Source organism: Monodelphis domestica, chromosome 3 (assembly GCF_027887165.1).
Source record: "Monodelphis domestica isolate mMonDom1 chromosome 3, mMonDom1.pri, whole genome shotgun sequence".
Taxonomy (NCBI): domain Eukaryota; kingdom Metazoa; phylum Chordata; class Mammalia; order Didelphimorphia; family Didelphidae; genus Monodelphis; species Monodelphis domestica.
The window spans coordinates 96,018,970-96,035,664 of NC_077229.1; the positions used below are offsets into that span (position 1 = coordinate 96,018,970).

The following is a 16,695-nucleotide window of genomic DNA, read 5'->3' on the forward strand; positions in this document are numbered from 1 at the left end:
CCGCTTTCTATTGGCCGCAGCCACGAGCCAATGAAGAACGACCACGCGTTGTGGGGGACGCCCACAGCTCTTCTTGAAGGGGGAGGGAAGCGCACGGACCCGGCTCGGATCACGTGACGAGCCGACCGGACCCTTCTACCCTGCCCCCCACTATCTCTCCTCTCTAGTTTACCCTCCTTATTCACCAGTTTCTTAAAGGTCGAAGTGGGCTGGGAAGAAGAGAAGTGGTCGGCTCCCTCTCCTCCAACTTCAGGCCCCTTCTCAGAGTTTCCTGGAATCCTTCAGCTCGAGAAAGGGGACCTCCTTCTGCCCCACCACGGGGTCCCAACTTCCGGCCCTTCTGGCCACGTTACTTTCCCATGGGACCTTCCCCTGAGCAGCATCCGCATGACCCCTGAACTGAAGTGGAAGCCCCAGAACTGGAGGTTTCCCCCGCCCAGCCACAGGCAGTTTGTCCCCAGCCATGCTGGAACTCCAAAGGCTCCATCCACCATATGTGTGAATGGTGCCAGGGCAAGATGACTGGGTGGGCAAAGTACTGCCATGAATGATGAAATGGGTGCTGCTCATATGTTCTTGGTTTTGGTAATTTACCCTCCATTTAACTATCAGAAGCAGAAATGCAAAGCTCTCAGTCAAAAAGTTGATTCCAGAGATGTAGGGGGAAGAGTCCAATGGGAAGGGTGTGGGCAGAGATTGTCATAGGTTACTGTGGCAGGGTAGGGCAGGACTAAACTTTGTATGGTTCAAAAAGTCTTAGATTTTGGAGTCTGATGACCTAGGTTCCAGTGGATGATACCTCATTTTTCATATAAGGAAATTTGGGAGCAGAAAGCAAAACACTTCTTTCAAGACCACACAGAAAGTAACAGAGGTAAGACTCAAATACAGATTGGATCGTCTGGATTGAAAATCTCTGGCTCTTGTGATGAACATGCTTGTTCTAGTCCCAGATCTACTTAAAGCCTTGTGATCTTGGACAACTCGCTACTCCATTTGGATTTTATTTTCCTCCTATGTAAAATCAAGTTTGGACTAGTTGATTTCAAAGATTCTTAGAGTAGGATTAGAACTCAGTGACCTAATGCAATCCAATTTTGAACAAGGATACTCTACACTATCTTTGACAAGTGGTCACCCAATCTCTAAATGGAGCCCTCCTGAATTTGATGGAATACTTTTATGTCTTAGCTCTTTCTTTGGAGATCAGATGTCTGCCAGATGGGCTGACCAAAGGATCCTCTTCTACCGTCACTCTGTGTGGCTCCTCTATCATTGTGCAAGAAGCCCTTATACTTGGTGGGGATAGGGGCAGATGAGCACTGTGGTCTTCCACAAACTGCTGAGCTTTTGTAACCCAAACGGCTTGGCCTGGGGAATGAGTGACTGGGGAGCTAGGGAGAGAAAAAGAGACTGTGCTTGCAAGATGTGGGCTCCCCTTGCCCCCCACCCCCAATGAAACAGATTCAACTGCCATGAGCGACCCCTTGGCAACAACCAACTATTAGCCTTTTCCTCAAGTTCTAGGATGAACCCTCAGGAATGAACCAATCAGTATTTATGACATGTCTATTGTGTGATAAGCACTGAGGAAATAGGAAGAATGAAACAATCCCTTCACTGAATAAATGAGAAGAAGAAAAGAGACCCAGAGCCAGACATATCTGTTCCTCTAAGACACATGGTCCCTAGGAGGCTCATCAGAACCTAGGGTGGGGAATGAGACTTCTGACCTCACTCCCAGACAATAAGACAGTGTCAGGATGGCCTAATGCCAAATGTACAGTCAATACTGGGTTAAAGGATTTAGTGTGGTAGTCCAGTCTTACTAGGGTTTAATATTGGAAGGAACCCTAGAGACTAACTAGTCCAACTCCCTCATTTTATAAATGAACAGGCTGATAGCGCAAAGTTACAAAAATAACAGGTCCAGGATTTGTGTCTAGCTAGGTCTTCTGAATCCAAATGCAGTGCACCATGCTGCTTCTGAGAGTTTACTCTGGGGTTGGCAACTATAGGGTAGAGAAATTCACCCTCAGCCTTAAAAAGATGTGACAGTATAAATTACAAGGAGAGGGAACATCTTGGAAAACAAGCTCATTAGTATAAAAGGAACAGTGGCTATGAGGTAACAGAGTGGCAGGCCCAAGAATCAGCTCCTGACCAGGACAAGGTCAGTAGAACATGAAGGAATTCTTAAAGATGAGGAAAAGAGAAAAGAGTAGCTTGGCTTGGTGAGTAGTAAGATCTCTAACATAGAAGCCAATTTTTTTTTTTTTTAAGGACACTAGTTTGGGGGAGGGATGGGCCCAGGGCCAATAGTATTCCTACCTAACCAGTTGGTTCAGCAGAATAGGTATGAGAAGATAGGTCTGGAGCTTCAAAGCAAGAGATATGAAAACCCTTCCCTAGAGCTTCTCAGGGATTAAAGCTGTGTCCACCCAAAAGTAGTGTTATCAGAAGAGCAGAGCTCTCATACAAGCTCCACCATTTGATAGTTTTGTGGCCTCTTTTTCCTCATCCTGTCATAATTAAGCATTCCTCATTCAGATTGTGTGGAGAGAAAAGAATTAATTTGTTCTTCTCAGGGTGGTATTCCATTAGAGAAGGAAAACCTGTTTGGGAGTTTAGGAGTTCAGAATAACATTTCAAGGACATTTTGTTATTGCCATAGGCTCAGTGGGTTGAAAGATCTCTTATCTCAAAGAAAGCAAACCATTAGACTATCCTACCTCTTTATCTACTCTGATCGTTAGACATCAGAAGTGTCCCTCATTTTTATAACCCCTGCCCCCACCTGATAGGGCTCATGCTGTGGAGGGGGTGCTCATGCTTAGTAACTGTTTGCTTTCTGATTGGGTAGTCTTCACACCTACTTGCTTGTAAGTTCAGCTCTAGACCACAGGTATGGAGCAGAGTGGGTAGGGGTTTGTGTCAGGAATCTATAAAATGGTTGTATCTGCATCCATGCATGGGACATGACCATTAGAGCATGACCCCTTCTCATGAGAAAGATTAAACCTTGCCTCTGTTAAATAGTCTCTATTTCTTTAAGCCATATTGTCTCATACAAGATGAATAACTGCACTAACTACATCCCAGTGTTGTTTTGAGGAAAGTGCTTTGTAGACCTTTTAGCATAATAGAAATGTAAGTTGTTTTTGTAACAGTGAAAATAGGACTAGGTAGGCTTGTTAACCCTCTGTGGGGACTAAGGAAGGAGGGTAATTTATAATAGAAAAGGCCCAGTTTTAGCATGAGGAGATCTTAGTTCTAGTCTCAGCTCTGCTTTGTGACCTTTTGATTCCTTTTTCTCTGGATCCCAATTTCCCAACCTGTCAAATTCAACTTAACAATTAACCAACTTTATTCAAATGCTTTACAACAAGCAAGGCGCTGAAAGTAAGTCAATCTCTAGACACTGTTAACTCAAGAGCAAGCACAACTGAGGTTTTTAAATGAAAATGACAAGTGGAAAAACATTTTAGAAAGTACAAAATGCCTTAACAGCTATAATTCTCTCCTCCTCTCCCCATAGCAGGCACAGCATACAGTAGGTACCCAGTACAAACAGTTCTTGCTTTACTTAAATGGACAATTTAGCAGACCTCTTTGTAAATCAATTTTTACATAACTTGAATTTGCCCCTATTAACCACTTCACTTAGCCTATACAATAACAAAGGCATATACAAAATATCTTTATACAAGTTATAAGATGCACTAAAATGCGGGCATATTAAATGCCATACTATGATAATACCTAGAATTATAAAATAAAAGGTAAAGTTAATGACAAAGTATGCACAGTACTATAAACAGGTTTGCAATATGTTGCCCTTTCCTCATGTACTTGCACCCAGCCTTTATCACTGGTGGTTGGCTGTGTGACTTTTTGAGAGATGTTTAGATAGTGGCTCTCTTTTTTTACCTCTCATATCTGATGATTGCAGGCAATAATTATCCTTACCTAGTCTTTGGCCTTCTAAAAATCTTTAAGTATGTGGATCCATCTTTTAAATTCAAGAAAAAGATTCATTCAAATGATGAAAGGTTTCTGCCAATTATTTCTTTGTGAACCTTTTTGTTTCTCCCTTGGATTCCCTTTCTTCTGGAATCCTTGCAGCTAGCAACTCATTAGAACCTCATGCAGAATTCTAATTCAGATTTCTTTAAGAATTCTTTACTAAAGTTGAATTTACAATGAGAATTTACATAACGCAAGAACTATAATAACTTAAACCCCTCCAGGTTAGAACCCAAAGAAACTTTAGTGAAAACAACCCATTTCTGTAGTGTGTCAATTCAAAATTTACAAATCACAAGGACCCTATAACATGGGTAGGGAAGAGATTATTTTATTGAAGCAGAGAACTTCCCAGGCGTTTCTGAGCAGGAGGAAACAAGGGGAAGCCAGATTTCCAGGTTAGGTGGAAAATGGTGTGGGTCTGGGGCCAGGCCTGGTGGTTTCTTTGCTCTGCTGGCCTGGCTTGTTTCATTATGGCATCTGCTGCTATCCCCAGACTTGCACAGGCTGGGCACTACCCAAGGACCTGGCCCTTAAGCTCTCTACCTGTCTACCCTAAATGAGGTCCATTTTTTTGGTCCTTTGGTCCATCCCACCCAAGGTGTGAGGCTTTGGCGATCACAAGCTCCCTCTGAGGCCAAATCGCTGTCTCCTTGAATTTGGACCTTATGAACCACCCTGTAGAGCTCTCAGGTCAAATGAGATCTACAGAGGCCATAGTAAGCCTTTAGTTGAGGGGGATCAGTAGGATGCAATAGGTCGATGCTTGGGGCCACAGCAAAGAGAGCCATGGAGGAAGTGCTGGCTTTCTCCCCGCCACCTGTCTCACAGACACAAATGACACTGACCCAGCCCTTCTTTCTTTCTCCTGTCCCACTGTTGGCCCTCTGACCCACTCAAGGTGGCGGCTCGAAGTGGTGGGGTTTTGTGCCACACTCAAGATGGCGTATTCCAGGTCCTCGCTTTTCCGGGCTGCGGAGCTTCCGGTTCCGGCATGTCCCTTCCCATCTTCACGGCGCAGACATGGCTGACGGGCCGGTTGCTCAGTTGCTTTTGCAGCGGCTAGCGAGCTGCGATGGCGGCTTGGATAGCTTGGAGCTGTCAAGCGCCCTGGGCCTTGAGCACCAGGTTGTGGTGGGCGCCGTCAAGAGCCTGCAGGCACTGGGGGAGGTAAGACGGTACCGGGTCTGCAGACTAGGGTAGGCTGATGCAACCGGGCAGGAACTGGCTGCATGAAAGGAGCGTCCACACGTTGGGCTCCAGAGCGGCCAAGCGGCGGGAGTAGTGGTCTTGGGCAGGGGACCGCAGACTGGGACCGGGCGTGGGGAGCAGCTGCGTCCTGGCAGTGGAGGGTCGCTTCCTAGGTGCGGAAAGTCGGGAATGGGGCTGGAGGAGGGAACACATCTGGGCATGAAGAACCATGGTTGGAGCTGGAAGGAGAGAGATTGTGTCTGAAGACTAGGATAGGGACAGGATTCAAAGTCATCATCTGGAGATGGGATATAAGATGGGGGAGAGGGAATAATACATTAACAATGTCTTGGGAATGAGGTGGGAAGAGGTGCCATGGAATAGATGATGCATAATGCAATGATAGGGGAAAGGGAAGTGGGAAGTTCAGTCTTGGACCTGACAATTGCATTTTTTTTCTGGGCCTAGGTCATTGAAGCTGAACTCCGTTCTACTCAACGATGGGAGCTTACACCTGAGGGCCAGGAGACAGCCCAGGATGGCAGCCATGAGGCTAGAGTCTTCCATAGCCTCCCTCCAGAGGGTCTGGTGCAGAGTGAGCTCATGGTACTGACTGACTCAGAATCTAGAGGAGGCTGGTTCTAGGTGTTGCTTCAGTTTAATAGATATTTATTCATTGTCTACTATGTAAGTGATAGTAACTTGAGGACATTTACAAAGATTAAAAGATGTGATTCTTAAAAGTTATAGTGAATTAAATAGTAGGAGATGGACAGATGCACACACACACTTATAATTTGGAGTACAGCATATGATGGAAGCAATTACTATGTGCCAGTCACTTTGTTAAGTGTTGGGGATACAAAACGAGGCAAAAGACAGTCTCCGCCCTCAAGCAATTTACAGTCTAATGAATCCAAACAAAATGTTCTAGGAAAATTTTAGGAGGGATTGAACACTTTGTAATAGTGCAAAGAAAGGAAAGATGATGTAGTAAGGCCAGAAAAGGTTGTAATAAAACTTGGCTAGATCCTATAATGTGGAAAACAAATTAATTTTATAGTACTGGAACAGTAAATTATAGCCAGATCTTAAAGAATCTTAAATATTAGACTTGTATGTGATTTGTATTTTATTCTGGTGGCATTAGAGGCTCATGTAAAGCTTTTGGACAGAAAAATGATTTTGGTGTTTGTGTGAAGAAAAAAAAAAGAAGGGAGGAAACCACATTGAGATCAACTGGAAATTATTACATTAGTCCAAATCAAGGTGATGAGGGCCTCAACTAGGTTTCTGACATAAGGAATGAAGAGAAAAGTGTAATGATTAGGGTGTTGAATTTGGACTCAAGAAGACCTGCATTTGAATTCTGCTATAGATAAATATTTTTTATTAATTAATTGATACTTTGCTCACCTAATCTTTTTGGTCCTCAGTTTTCTCATCTCTTAAAATGAAGGGGTTGAACTCTAAAATCTCTAAGGTCCCTTTCAGCTCTGTGTCTATGATCCTCTGAATTCAAGAAATGTTGTTAGAGATTGCTGCTGATTATATGCTGTGGGTTAAGGCTTGACTTCTCTGCCCTGGGGAAAGAGGAGTCAAGAAGAAATTTAAGGAGCCCTCTGGGTCAGTATATGAGTCCCCATGATCCCAATGATCTCTTTACCCATATCATTTTCATTCCTTAGCTTAGCTGCCACCCCCTTCAGTCTCTTTTGTCCCAATTATTGCTCTCTTCTCTTAAACTATATCATATTTAAGCATTTGTATGCTGTATCCCAGTGTAAGTTTAGTGAAGGCAGGAGTCTTTTTTGTATTTGTATTCCCCAGCACCTAGCACAGTGCTTTACTCACAGTGCCGTAATAAAAGCTTATTGAATACCATCTTCTGTCTGTCTTCCTCCAGAGATTGCCCAGTGGGAAGGTGGGCTTCAGCAAGGCTATGTCCAATAAGTGGATCCGAATAGACAAAAACGCACCTGGTGGGCCCCGGGTGTTTCGTGCTGTAAGTAGGGCTGGAGCACTAATGGTTTTGGGGAGTGAGTTGGATTTTGTGACTTCCTGTGGGGAAGGAGACATGTTTCTCTGGATGGTATGGAGTTGAAAAAAGACATAACTGGGAAGGTGAGGGAGATATGGATCTTCTCTTTGGGGTTGAGGATAAAAGGAAGAACCCTCCCTAACTATATCATCTTATGGTTTGAATAGGATAGGAACTTTCTTTGGATCAGAACATCTGTCTCACTGAAGATTAGGCTTCTTCCTTTCTGACTGTTTTCTCCCGCCCTGTTTTCCTAACCTTTTCCTTTCTTTGGAGCCCTTGCCACATCATTTATTCAAGCACTCAGCAGATGTTAAGTGCCTACTGTGTGCTGAGCACTGTGCTGGGCTTCTAAGGTGATACCAAGTTTAGATAAGACATGGTCCCTGTTCTTGTAGAGTTTGCCGTCTAGTAGGTGGATACGCTCCCAAACACACTGTAATACACCGGCCTAGGTGGACAATGTGGAGGACTTGGTGCAGGCAAAGCTGCAGCTGGTACAGGATGGGGAAGCTGAGCGTCTGAGTGAAAAGGAAAGGAATGAACTGAAGAAGAGGAAATTGCTATCTGAAGTGTGAGCCCTTAAGTTGTTCTTCAGTAACTTTTTTATTCCCTCATTATTCCTGTCTTAAACTGTCTTCCTTATGTGCCCCCCTACCTTCCCTTCCCCATACTTAAATGTAGTTGATATTCAATTTCCCCACCAGGGGGCAGTTCTTTGTGTTAATGAGGTCATCCCACCAATCCCTCCCTTCTCTGGCTTCAGGACCCTGAAGACCTATTGGGTGAGCAAGGGAAGCGCCTTTAGCACCAGCATTTCCAAGCAGGAAGCTGAACTCAGCCCTGAGATGATCTCCAGGTGTGTTCATTGGGCCATGGGTTCATGGAGTGGCCATGCTAGCAGTGGAAATCAGGAGCCTTAATCAACTGTTCCTTTGCTTCTAGTGGCTCCTGGCGGGATGTAAAGTTCAAAGCGTACAACTTCTCATCAAAAGGTGTCTTACCAGAGGGTGGTCACCTACACCCACTGATGAAAGTTCGCACACAGTTCCGACAGATCTTCCTGGAGATGGGGTGAGCAAAGGAAGGGGGAAATCTTGGGCCTCTGGTGGGTAATGGGGATAGGACTGAGGCTAATGGGGATTGTGGATAATTCTTGGACCTCCCTCTAGTTTCACAGAAATGCCAACTGACAATTTCATTGAGAGCTCCTTCTGGAACTTTGATGCCCTCTTTCAGCCCCAGCAGCATCCAGCCCGAGACCAGCATGACACCTTTTTTCTCAAAGGTTAGTCTTTGATCCCTTGGTATCTCTTTGGGCCCTCTCTCTTTCTTGTCTCTAACTTTTTATCTCTCATTCCCCTTCTGACCTGTTAATGAAATTTATCATCTTCAGTGGTCATCTTTTCCTTCCCTAGACTTTTCAGGCCTAGCCACCAGCTCCCCCCCCCCGCCCCCCCCCCAAAAAAAACATGGCCCTAGTGGATTCAGTGCTAGACTTGAAAGATCAAGAAGACCTAGGCTCCAATCTTGGTTCTGACATTGTCTGGGTGTCAAATCATTGACCTTTATGAGCCTCAATTTCCTTTCTGTAAAATGAAGCTGATATTAAGATAATATGTAGAAAGTTCATTGAATGCCTTAAAATACTATGTGGGGAGCAGCTGGGTGGCTCAGTGAATTGAGCCAGGCCCAAAGATGGGAGGTCCTGATTTCAAATCTGGCCTCAGATACTTCATAGCTATGTGACCCTGGGCAAGTCACTTAACACCCCCCCCCCCCCCCATTGTCTATCCCTTACTATTGATTATTAATTCTAAGATGGAAGGTAGGGTTTAAAAAAAATACCATGTGTCTGATATTGCTATCATTAATCTTTCCATCTCCTCCTTCCTTTGGCCTCTTGTTACTTCATTCTCTCCCTCTCTCCCCAGACCCAGCAGAGGCCCTGGATTTCCCCATGGATTATGTGGAGCGTGTGAAGCGGACTCACTCTCGGGGTGGCTATGGCTCTCAGGGGTGAGAGCCCAAATGGTGTGGAGATTGGTGGTTGGAGAGGTGGAGGGGCAGAGGAAGAATGGGTATACCCCTCATTTCCATTATCTCTCAGATACAAATATGACTGGAAGCTTGAAGAGGCCCAGAAAAACCTCCTACGAACACACACCACAGCTGCCAGCGCCCGGGCACTCTATCGCCTTGCCCAGCAGGTACCCAGGGGAATGCCATTGCAGGTGTTAGCACACTTCTCTCAGAGTATCTTTGTCTCAGTTCATTAACTCTTGGGTAACATCTGAGCTTGATTTTGAGCCCAGAAGCATTTATTAGGAACTCAAAAGATACACAATTGACACGCCCTCGCCTGTGTGTGTGTATAACATGCATGGATGTTGGCCTATGCGTGGGCGCCAGCACACACACACACACACACACACACACACACACACACACACACACATATTGATGTTGATCAGATGGTATTAGAAAGTTGTTAGTACAGTGAGGATATACTGCTTGTGCATTGGTCTAAGGTGGATGCCCTCACATCCAGACTAGTGGTTTGTTGCATGGTTTTGGAGGAGGATTTCTTGTACCTCTGTCTCAGATACCAGTTCCGCTTCCAGAGACAGTTAACTTCATCTTGATTAGGTCCCAAGAAAAGCCAGCAAGCTAGAGTCCTCTTGGTAGATTGTCTTCAGTGGGCTATTTTTGAGCAGAAATTTTAGACCACCTACAAGCTGTGACAACACCCCGTTGGTCATTTTAAAGCCCTTTGCCACATCACCCGGTTATTGGCATGGTTCCTGCCATACTTATGGACTGCCCAGGCCTGTCCAATCAAGATGAGGAATCCAGAGGTAATGCCTGCAAAGTGCTTTCCCAGTAGCCAAATTGGCCATTTGAATATAAGCACAATAGCAGAATGTGTAATGATCACTGTCTGTTATAAATTCGTTCGGTTTACGTGTCCAGTACTGTCCTTTCCTGTGGTTAATCTGTTTGACTTTGTTTCTATCTATCCCTGGTGCTGTGCTGCTGTCTCCTGTTCCTTCCCTGTCTCTCACCTGGTTTCTTAATCCCCCATATATTCATTCTTCTAAGTGGGCTGAATCTTCTGTCTCTCTAGAAGCCCTTCTCCCCAGCCAAGTACTTTTCCATTGACCGGGTTTTCCGTAATGAGACATTGGATGCCACCCACTTGGCCGAGTTCCACCAGATTGAGGGTGTAGTAGCTGACTATGACCTCACCTTGGGCCACCTCATGGGTATCCTCAAAGAGTTCTTCACCAAACTTGGTAAGAATTCCCAGCAGGGTGGAAGGGGCTTTGGCATAGGTAGCCACAGAGAGGCCCTGTCCACAAGGGCTATTCTTTTGGGGAGGGATGGAGGACCTGGGAGGCTAGTTAGCACAACCTTTCCCCTCCTTCTCCCCAGGCATTACCCATCTTCGATTCAAGCCAGCCTACAACCCCTACACTGAGCCCAGCATGGAGGTCTTCAGCTACCATCAAGGTAAGCAGATTTGGAGGCAGAATCAACTTGTATGTCTGGTAACCATGATGGGAAGAACGGGAGCAGGCAGGGACAAGAGAAAGGATGGACAGATGGAAGGACAGGTGCCTGGACAGACATGGAAGGATGGGATCAGAGACAGACAGATGGGCAGGAGCTGGCACAGAGCTCTCCCCACACACCTGCTGGGTGAAGCAGAGTGCAGAGAAAGCAGGAGGAGGGGGAGACACAGGTACTCTAAGACAGTACAGACTCAGGGAGTCCATCTGCCAAGGAAGGCCTTTTGTAGGCCTTGCTCTGCACAGCCTATAAACGGGGGCTCTTCTGGCCGTGGAGTCCTCTCCTTGCTAGGAAGAAGAGAGGCTATTGGGACTGTAACTTGAACTCCTTTCTCTTTCTTTCTAGGTTTGAAGAAGTGGGTAGAGGTGGGGAACTCTGGGGTCTTCCGGCCAGAGATGCTGCTGCCCATGGGGCTGCCTGAGGGCGTGTCTGTCATTGCCTGGGGCCTTTCCTTGGAGAGGTAGGGAGGTGACTGCACACTATGGAAGTGTGAGCTGGAATGGTGGGACTAAAGGCTTACTGTTGGAGGACTGGTGTGAGGTGTGTGCGAGGGTGTCATGAGCTTGGACAAGGGCCCTAGAATTATGGGCACTGAAAGAATCTCTGAGTATATGTCTGTAGGCTCACCTCCAATGCCTAACCTTCTTCCCTTCCCCCCAGACCCACTATGATCAAGTATGGTATCAACAATATCCGAGAGCTGGTGGGACACAAGGTGAACCTACAGATGGTGTATGACAGCCCACTGTGCCGCCTGGACACCTAGACCTCGAAGTTTCCCCCTGGGACCCCCCTGCTCCATGTGTTCAACTCGTGCTCATTCAGAAACTACTTGGGCCCTCCCAACTTCCCTGGATGTCTAGAGCCAACCTGGACCCCCTCCTCCTCTGGACACCTGAATATGTGGAACTTAGCTGTGCTCCACCTCCTTCTGTCCCCACCTGCCCACCTCTTCCCTCCATATTTATCTGAAAAGCTGAGCCCAGACTTCCCCCTCCACCAGTAGGGCTGGCTTACCTCCCAGGGCAAACTCACTCCTCATTTAGGGCTGGACCCCAGAGCATGTCTTCTTGAGCCAGAGTCTTTTTTGTACCTTCACCAGAGCTGGCTTCTGTCCTCACTTGCCAAGTCTCAAGTAGGGCAGCAGCCAAATATCTGTCCTTGAATAAAGTAGTTCTAATTCCTTGGCCTAGTAGGCTTTCTCCTAGAAGTGGGCATGTGAAAGGTGTATATCTGTTCTCCCCCCAAGGTTTCCCAGGTCTTGGGCAGAGCCCAAGAGCACAGGAGCAGAGCACCCTCAGCAGGCAGGACCTAGCCTCTACCTCAGTAGTTTGGACCTTGGTTTGCCTCTGTTCTTTTTTCTTGGCCTAATACCACAATTGCTGATTCGGAGAACTTTAGGAACCTTGGTTTAGGTGGTATTTGAGAGCTTTAGGTCTGAGAAGACAGTGTGTCTTTGGGTAGACTCCACTCTGATGTGATGGTGGTGGTAGTGGGAACTATATCTTGGGAATCAGGGACATAAGTCGTGGCCCCTGGATAATGGCTACTTTCAGGGAAAAAAAGTAAGATTGGGTAGAGGTGATCATTTCTTACATTAGAAGGCCTTAGGGCTTCATAGGCTTATTACCTGATCCTAATCTTTTAGCTCTTTTGCTAGTGTCTAGGATTCCTATGACGTAGAATAAAAAATTAAAAAGATTAACTGACCTTGGATTTATTGCTAGAAGAGACCTTAGAGATCATTTAATCTGATATCCACATTTGCAGATATTAAAGCTGAGTCCCAGAGAAAGTGGCTACCTAAGAATTTGTTAGAGGGGTCCTTAGTTTATTCCATTCCATTCCCTTTATATTCTGGAACCTGAGACGAACAAAAGGCAGAGAATAGCATATATCTTCTCTTGCTTCTCTGTATTTTTCATATTCATTGTTTCTTAGGATGCAGTAGGACATGACACAAATGTTCCATAATTTATTTTGCAATTCCTCAATTGATGGCTGTCTACTTTATTTCCAGTTTTTTCTACCACAAACAGTGCTGCTATAAATATTTTGGTGTATATTAGATATATTCTATCTTTGATCTTAAAATACTATGCCAAGTAGTGGGATTTTTAGATTAAGGGATATGAACATTGTAGTTACTTTGTTAGCATAGTTCCAAATTGTTTTCCATAATGATTGGACCAATTTGGAGCTCCACCAAAAGAATATTAGTGCACCCGTCATTCCATAACTCTTCCAATGTTTCACTTCCCATCTTTTGTCATCTTTGCCAATTTTCTGGGTGTGAGTTGCAATCTCGGAAACATTTTGATTTGCATTTCTCCTAGTGATTTGGAGTTCTTTTAGGAATTGTTAATATCTTTAGCCAAAAAGGTGGTGGGGATAGAGTCTGGTCCAGAGGTTGTTGGGAGGTACAGCTGAGCCCAGAGAATCAATAAAAACAGAGGTGGCTAATTAGGCACAAGGAATATTAACTAAGGGATGTGCCCTACTCCACCCCTTCCACAAATGGGAAGGATTCAATGCTAGAATCACCACTTCTTCAGGACCTCTTTGGGTTTTGAAAGGAGGGATTAGGAAGTAAAGGAGTTAAATATGAACTCTAGAGAGGCTTATTTCTTCTAATTGTGACCCTGACACGCTATAGTACTTCATAAATGCTTGCATGTCTTCATTTTGCCATTCTGAGGGCAAAGCTCCTAGGATGCCTAGCAGATAGTTATTAAGTTGTGCCTAACCTTTTGTGATCACACTTGGGGCTTTCTTGGCACAGATGCTGAAGCAGTTTGCGGTTGCCTTCTCCACCACATTTGACAGAAAAGGAAACTGAGGCAAATAGGGTTAATGACTTGCCCAGGGTCATACAGCTAGTAAGTATCTAAGACCAGGTTTGAACTTGGGAAGATGAGTCTTCCTGTTGTCAAGCCTGAAACTATCCATTGCACCATCTAGCTTCCCTTAGCACTTAGGTACTTAGTTTTTTTTTCATTCTTGACTTGTTTGTGTGTGTGACTTTATACTCCCAATTTTACATTGGAGGAAGGAAAGAGGGAAACAAGGATTTATTAAGCGGTTCCCAATTATTTCATTTGATCCTGACAATCCTGGGATATGGTCACAGATAGTGTCTGAAGCTGGATTTAAACTCGTCTTCAAACTCGGGGCTCTCTCCAAAGTCCCAGAAAGTTAAATGATTTAATCATGTACCTATTATTGAAGATAATATTTAAAGCTAGGTCTCTTCCATGAAATATAGCCGCCTTCTTAACTAGGCAGCTTCTTTGTGTGTCCGTGAATTTGTGTCATGAAAGAGGCCATTGGGTACAAGCTTCCTTAGCCTCTGCCTTTCATGGCTCGAAATTCTTATCAGTCAGGGCTAGCATACACCAGGAGGACCCATCGTGGCTTCCAGTTGGTTTAGTGATAAGCAGTCTGTCCTCCCTCAGTTGTCAGATAAAAGAACCCTCTGGGCTTGTGTGTTTCCCATGCCATCCCTCCTCACCCCTAAAGTCCCAGACCTTGCAATGGTCGTGTCCCTGAAGCTAGTCTGAAGTCTGCATCTCTGGACAAGCCCTTGGGAGCCACACTGTCTTCCACAATGGTGGCAGAAAGCCAGATGTACCCCTGGCCAAATAAGCACAGTTCAGTGGTCTAGCCAGCTTTTGAGGATGGGTGGGCAGCACCCTGCCTGGGCGGACATAGGATTAATCGTTCTCTTTCCAAAATGTTAGCTGCCCTGGGCCATCCCCAGAGGGGAGCAGAGAGGCAAGATGGCGCATCCACACAACCAGGCCATTCAAAGTGAGAGGGCATAGAAGAAGAGGCCTAATGAGAAAGAGACCACTCGTGGCCCCACAAGTGCAGAGGCTCTCCAGGACCCTCCACAGTCGAGCCACAGCCAGGGCCTGAGGTGATAAGGCAGCAAAGTTCCCTGTCCCGTAGACCTCTAGCAGGAATGAAGCTTCTTGCCCAGGACTGATGAAAGAGGCAGGTCAGATCAGCGTGAGGAAGTCAGAAGACTTGACCTGGTCCTCTACTATTCACATCTGCAAGCTTGGACACAGCGATTTGGGGGGGGGGGGGTTGCATTATGGTATCTCTAAACGCCCTTCCAGCGACTAAATTCTGTGACCTCAAACTCCTGTTGGGGGGTGGGGTGGAAGGATGAGAGACAGTCAAGCATTTATTGGAGTTAGTGTTGTGTGTCAGGCGGTTCTGATAGGAAGAAATAGCTGATAGAGAATAGACTGATGATTTCATTAGTGCTGAGGAAATTCCCTCTACTAATGTGGGTCAGCACCTTTTTTACAATTCATAGTCTTAGAGAGCAATCATTTATAGCCTTAGGTGGCTCAGTGGTTAGAACACCAGGACTGGAGTCAGCAAGACCTGAGTTCAAATTCAGTCTCAGACACTGACTAGATGTGTGTCCCTAGACAAGTCACTTAACCTCTGCCTCAGGATTATTACAACTGCCTCCTAGGGTTGTGAGGATCAAATGAGATCATTGTAAAGCACTTAGTACCCGGCCTCCCTCTCAGGAAGGGCTCTAGAAACATTAGCTCCTTAGTAAGTGTCCAGAGCCATCATGGGCCAGAGGCACCTTTTGAATTCAGGTCTTCCTGGCTTCCAAGTCTAGTGTCAGGGGAATATGATATGTAAAAGATACTCCTATCAAATAGGCTGTAACCCATACAAAGAAATACAGAGCTGGGAGGCAGTGGGCCCAGGGCTGGAGGGAGGGCTGGCTGGCTTCTGAGGCAAGAAGCCGCTCTCAGTTCCTGCCTCTGACAGAGGGTAAATGATCTCAGCTCTGGCAGCAGCCAAAGGCTGTCACTTTGGGAGCAGATGTTGGGCTGCAAGAGGAGAGAATTTCCACGCTGGGATGAAATAACAGGGCCTGGCAAGAAGAGAAAGGCACAGAGGGGCAGAGGGACCGGGAAGGGCCTGGAGACCGTGTCCTCGTCAACTGCCCAGAGAGGGAGGGCGGACACATTTGACAGAGATGCCGGGTCCACAGGGTGCTGGCGCGGAGGTAGCAAGGACTCCGGGGGAGGAGGGGAGGAGGCTGTCTTCTCCCCACACTGACGCTCCCTTTGGGCGGCGAGGGTCGCTTTGTGCCCACGGTGGAGAGTCAGGATGGCTGGGGGGGGGGGGGGGCGGCAGGCAATATTCGGGCCCTAAGCTCAATCGTCCAGCGCCGATCCTGTCCCTGTTCCTCGTTTCCCCTCCTGTTTCCCGGGACGTGTGGTTTTGACTCGGGATCCATCAATCAGCCGAGACAGCCAACCTCTCTGCTTTTTTCTCTCTCTATTTCTTCTTCCCATCTGTCGCCCTGCGAAGACAGGGTGGGGGGGTGGGGGGGAATCAATCGCTGACGGCAGCAGCAGACGGGGCGAGAGCCGAGAAGTGTGAAATACTCGCTCAAGAGAGCGGCTGGTGTTAATGAGGAGGCTTCGCTTCCCAGCCGGGGAAGGGGGCGGTGGCGGCAGCCGCGCTCGGGCTGGAGAGAGGGGCTGGGCTGGGGGAGGGGGGGTGCTCGGGCGGGACCGCCGCGGACAAAGTGCTGGAGGTAGAAGAACGCGGAGCCCCCTACAGGCAAGAGCATCTGTAAAGGGAAGCACACCTGTACACAGGTAAATGATCTCGAAAGGAAAGAGGGACCCAGAAGTGTGCTGGCCAATGTTTAACAATCGGACTTTCTCCCGGGAAAAACCTCTCTCTCATCCTCCTCATCCTCTCTCTCTCTCTCTCTCTCTCTCGTTTAATTCGCATTATTAACATTTTCTTAAGTCTAGAAATCAACAAAAACAATAAATTAAGTTTTTATTTCTATCGATTGCAGATTTTTGAGG

At 46.4% G+C, this 16,695-nt stretch overlaps 1 protein-coding gene across 1 annotated transcript; it reads left to right on the forward strand.

The window, feature by feature from the left end:
* Positions 1-40: 40 nt before the first annotated feature.
* FARSA (phenylalanyl-tRNA synthetase subunit alpha) lies at positions 41-12,015 on the forward strand. The gene is made up of 14 exons (XM_016432167.2): positions 41-874; positions 4,928-5,196; positions 5,686-5,823; positions 7,124-7,222; positions 7,714-7,832; positions 8,025-8,117; positions 8,204-8,332; positions 8,431-8,546; positions 9,193-9,277; positions 9,369-9,468; positions 10,386-10,554; positions 10,694-10,771; positions 11,177-11,291; positions 11,492-12,015. The coding sequence occupies exons 1-14, from the start codon at positions 793-795 to the stop codon at positions 11,595-11,597; spliced, it is 1,698 nt and encodes a 565-aa protein (XP_016287653.2). The 5' UTR covers positions 41-792; the 3' UTR covers positions 11,598-12,015.
* The last annotated feature ends 4,680 nt before the right edge of the window (positions 12,016-16,695 follow it).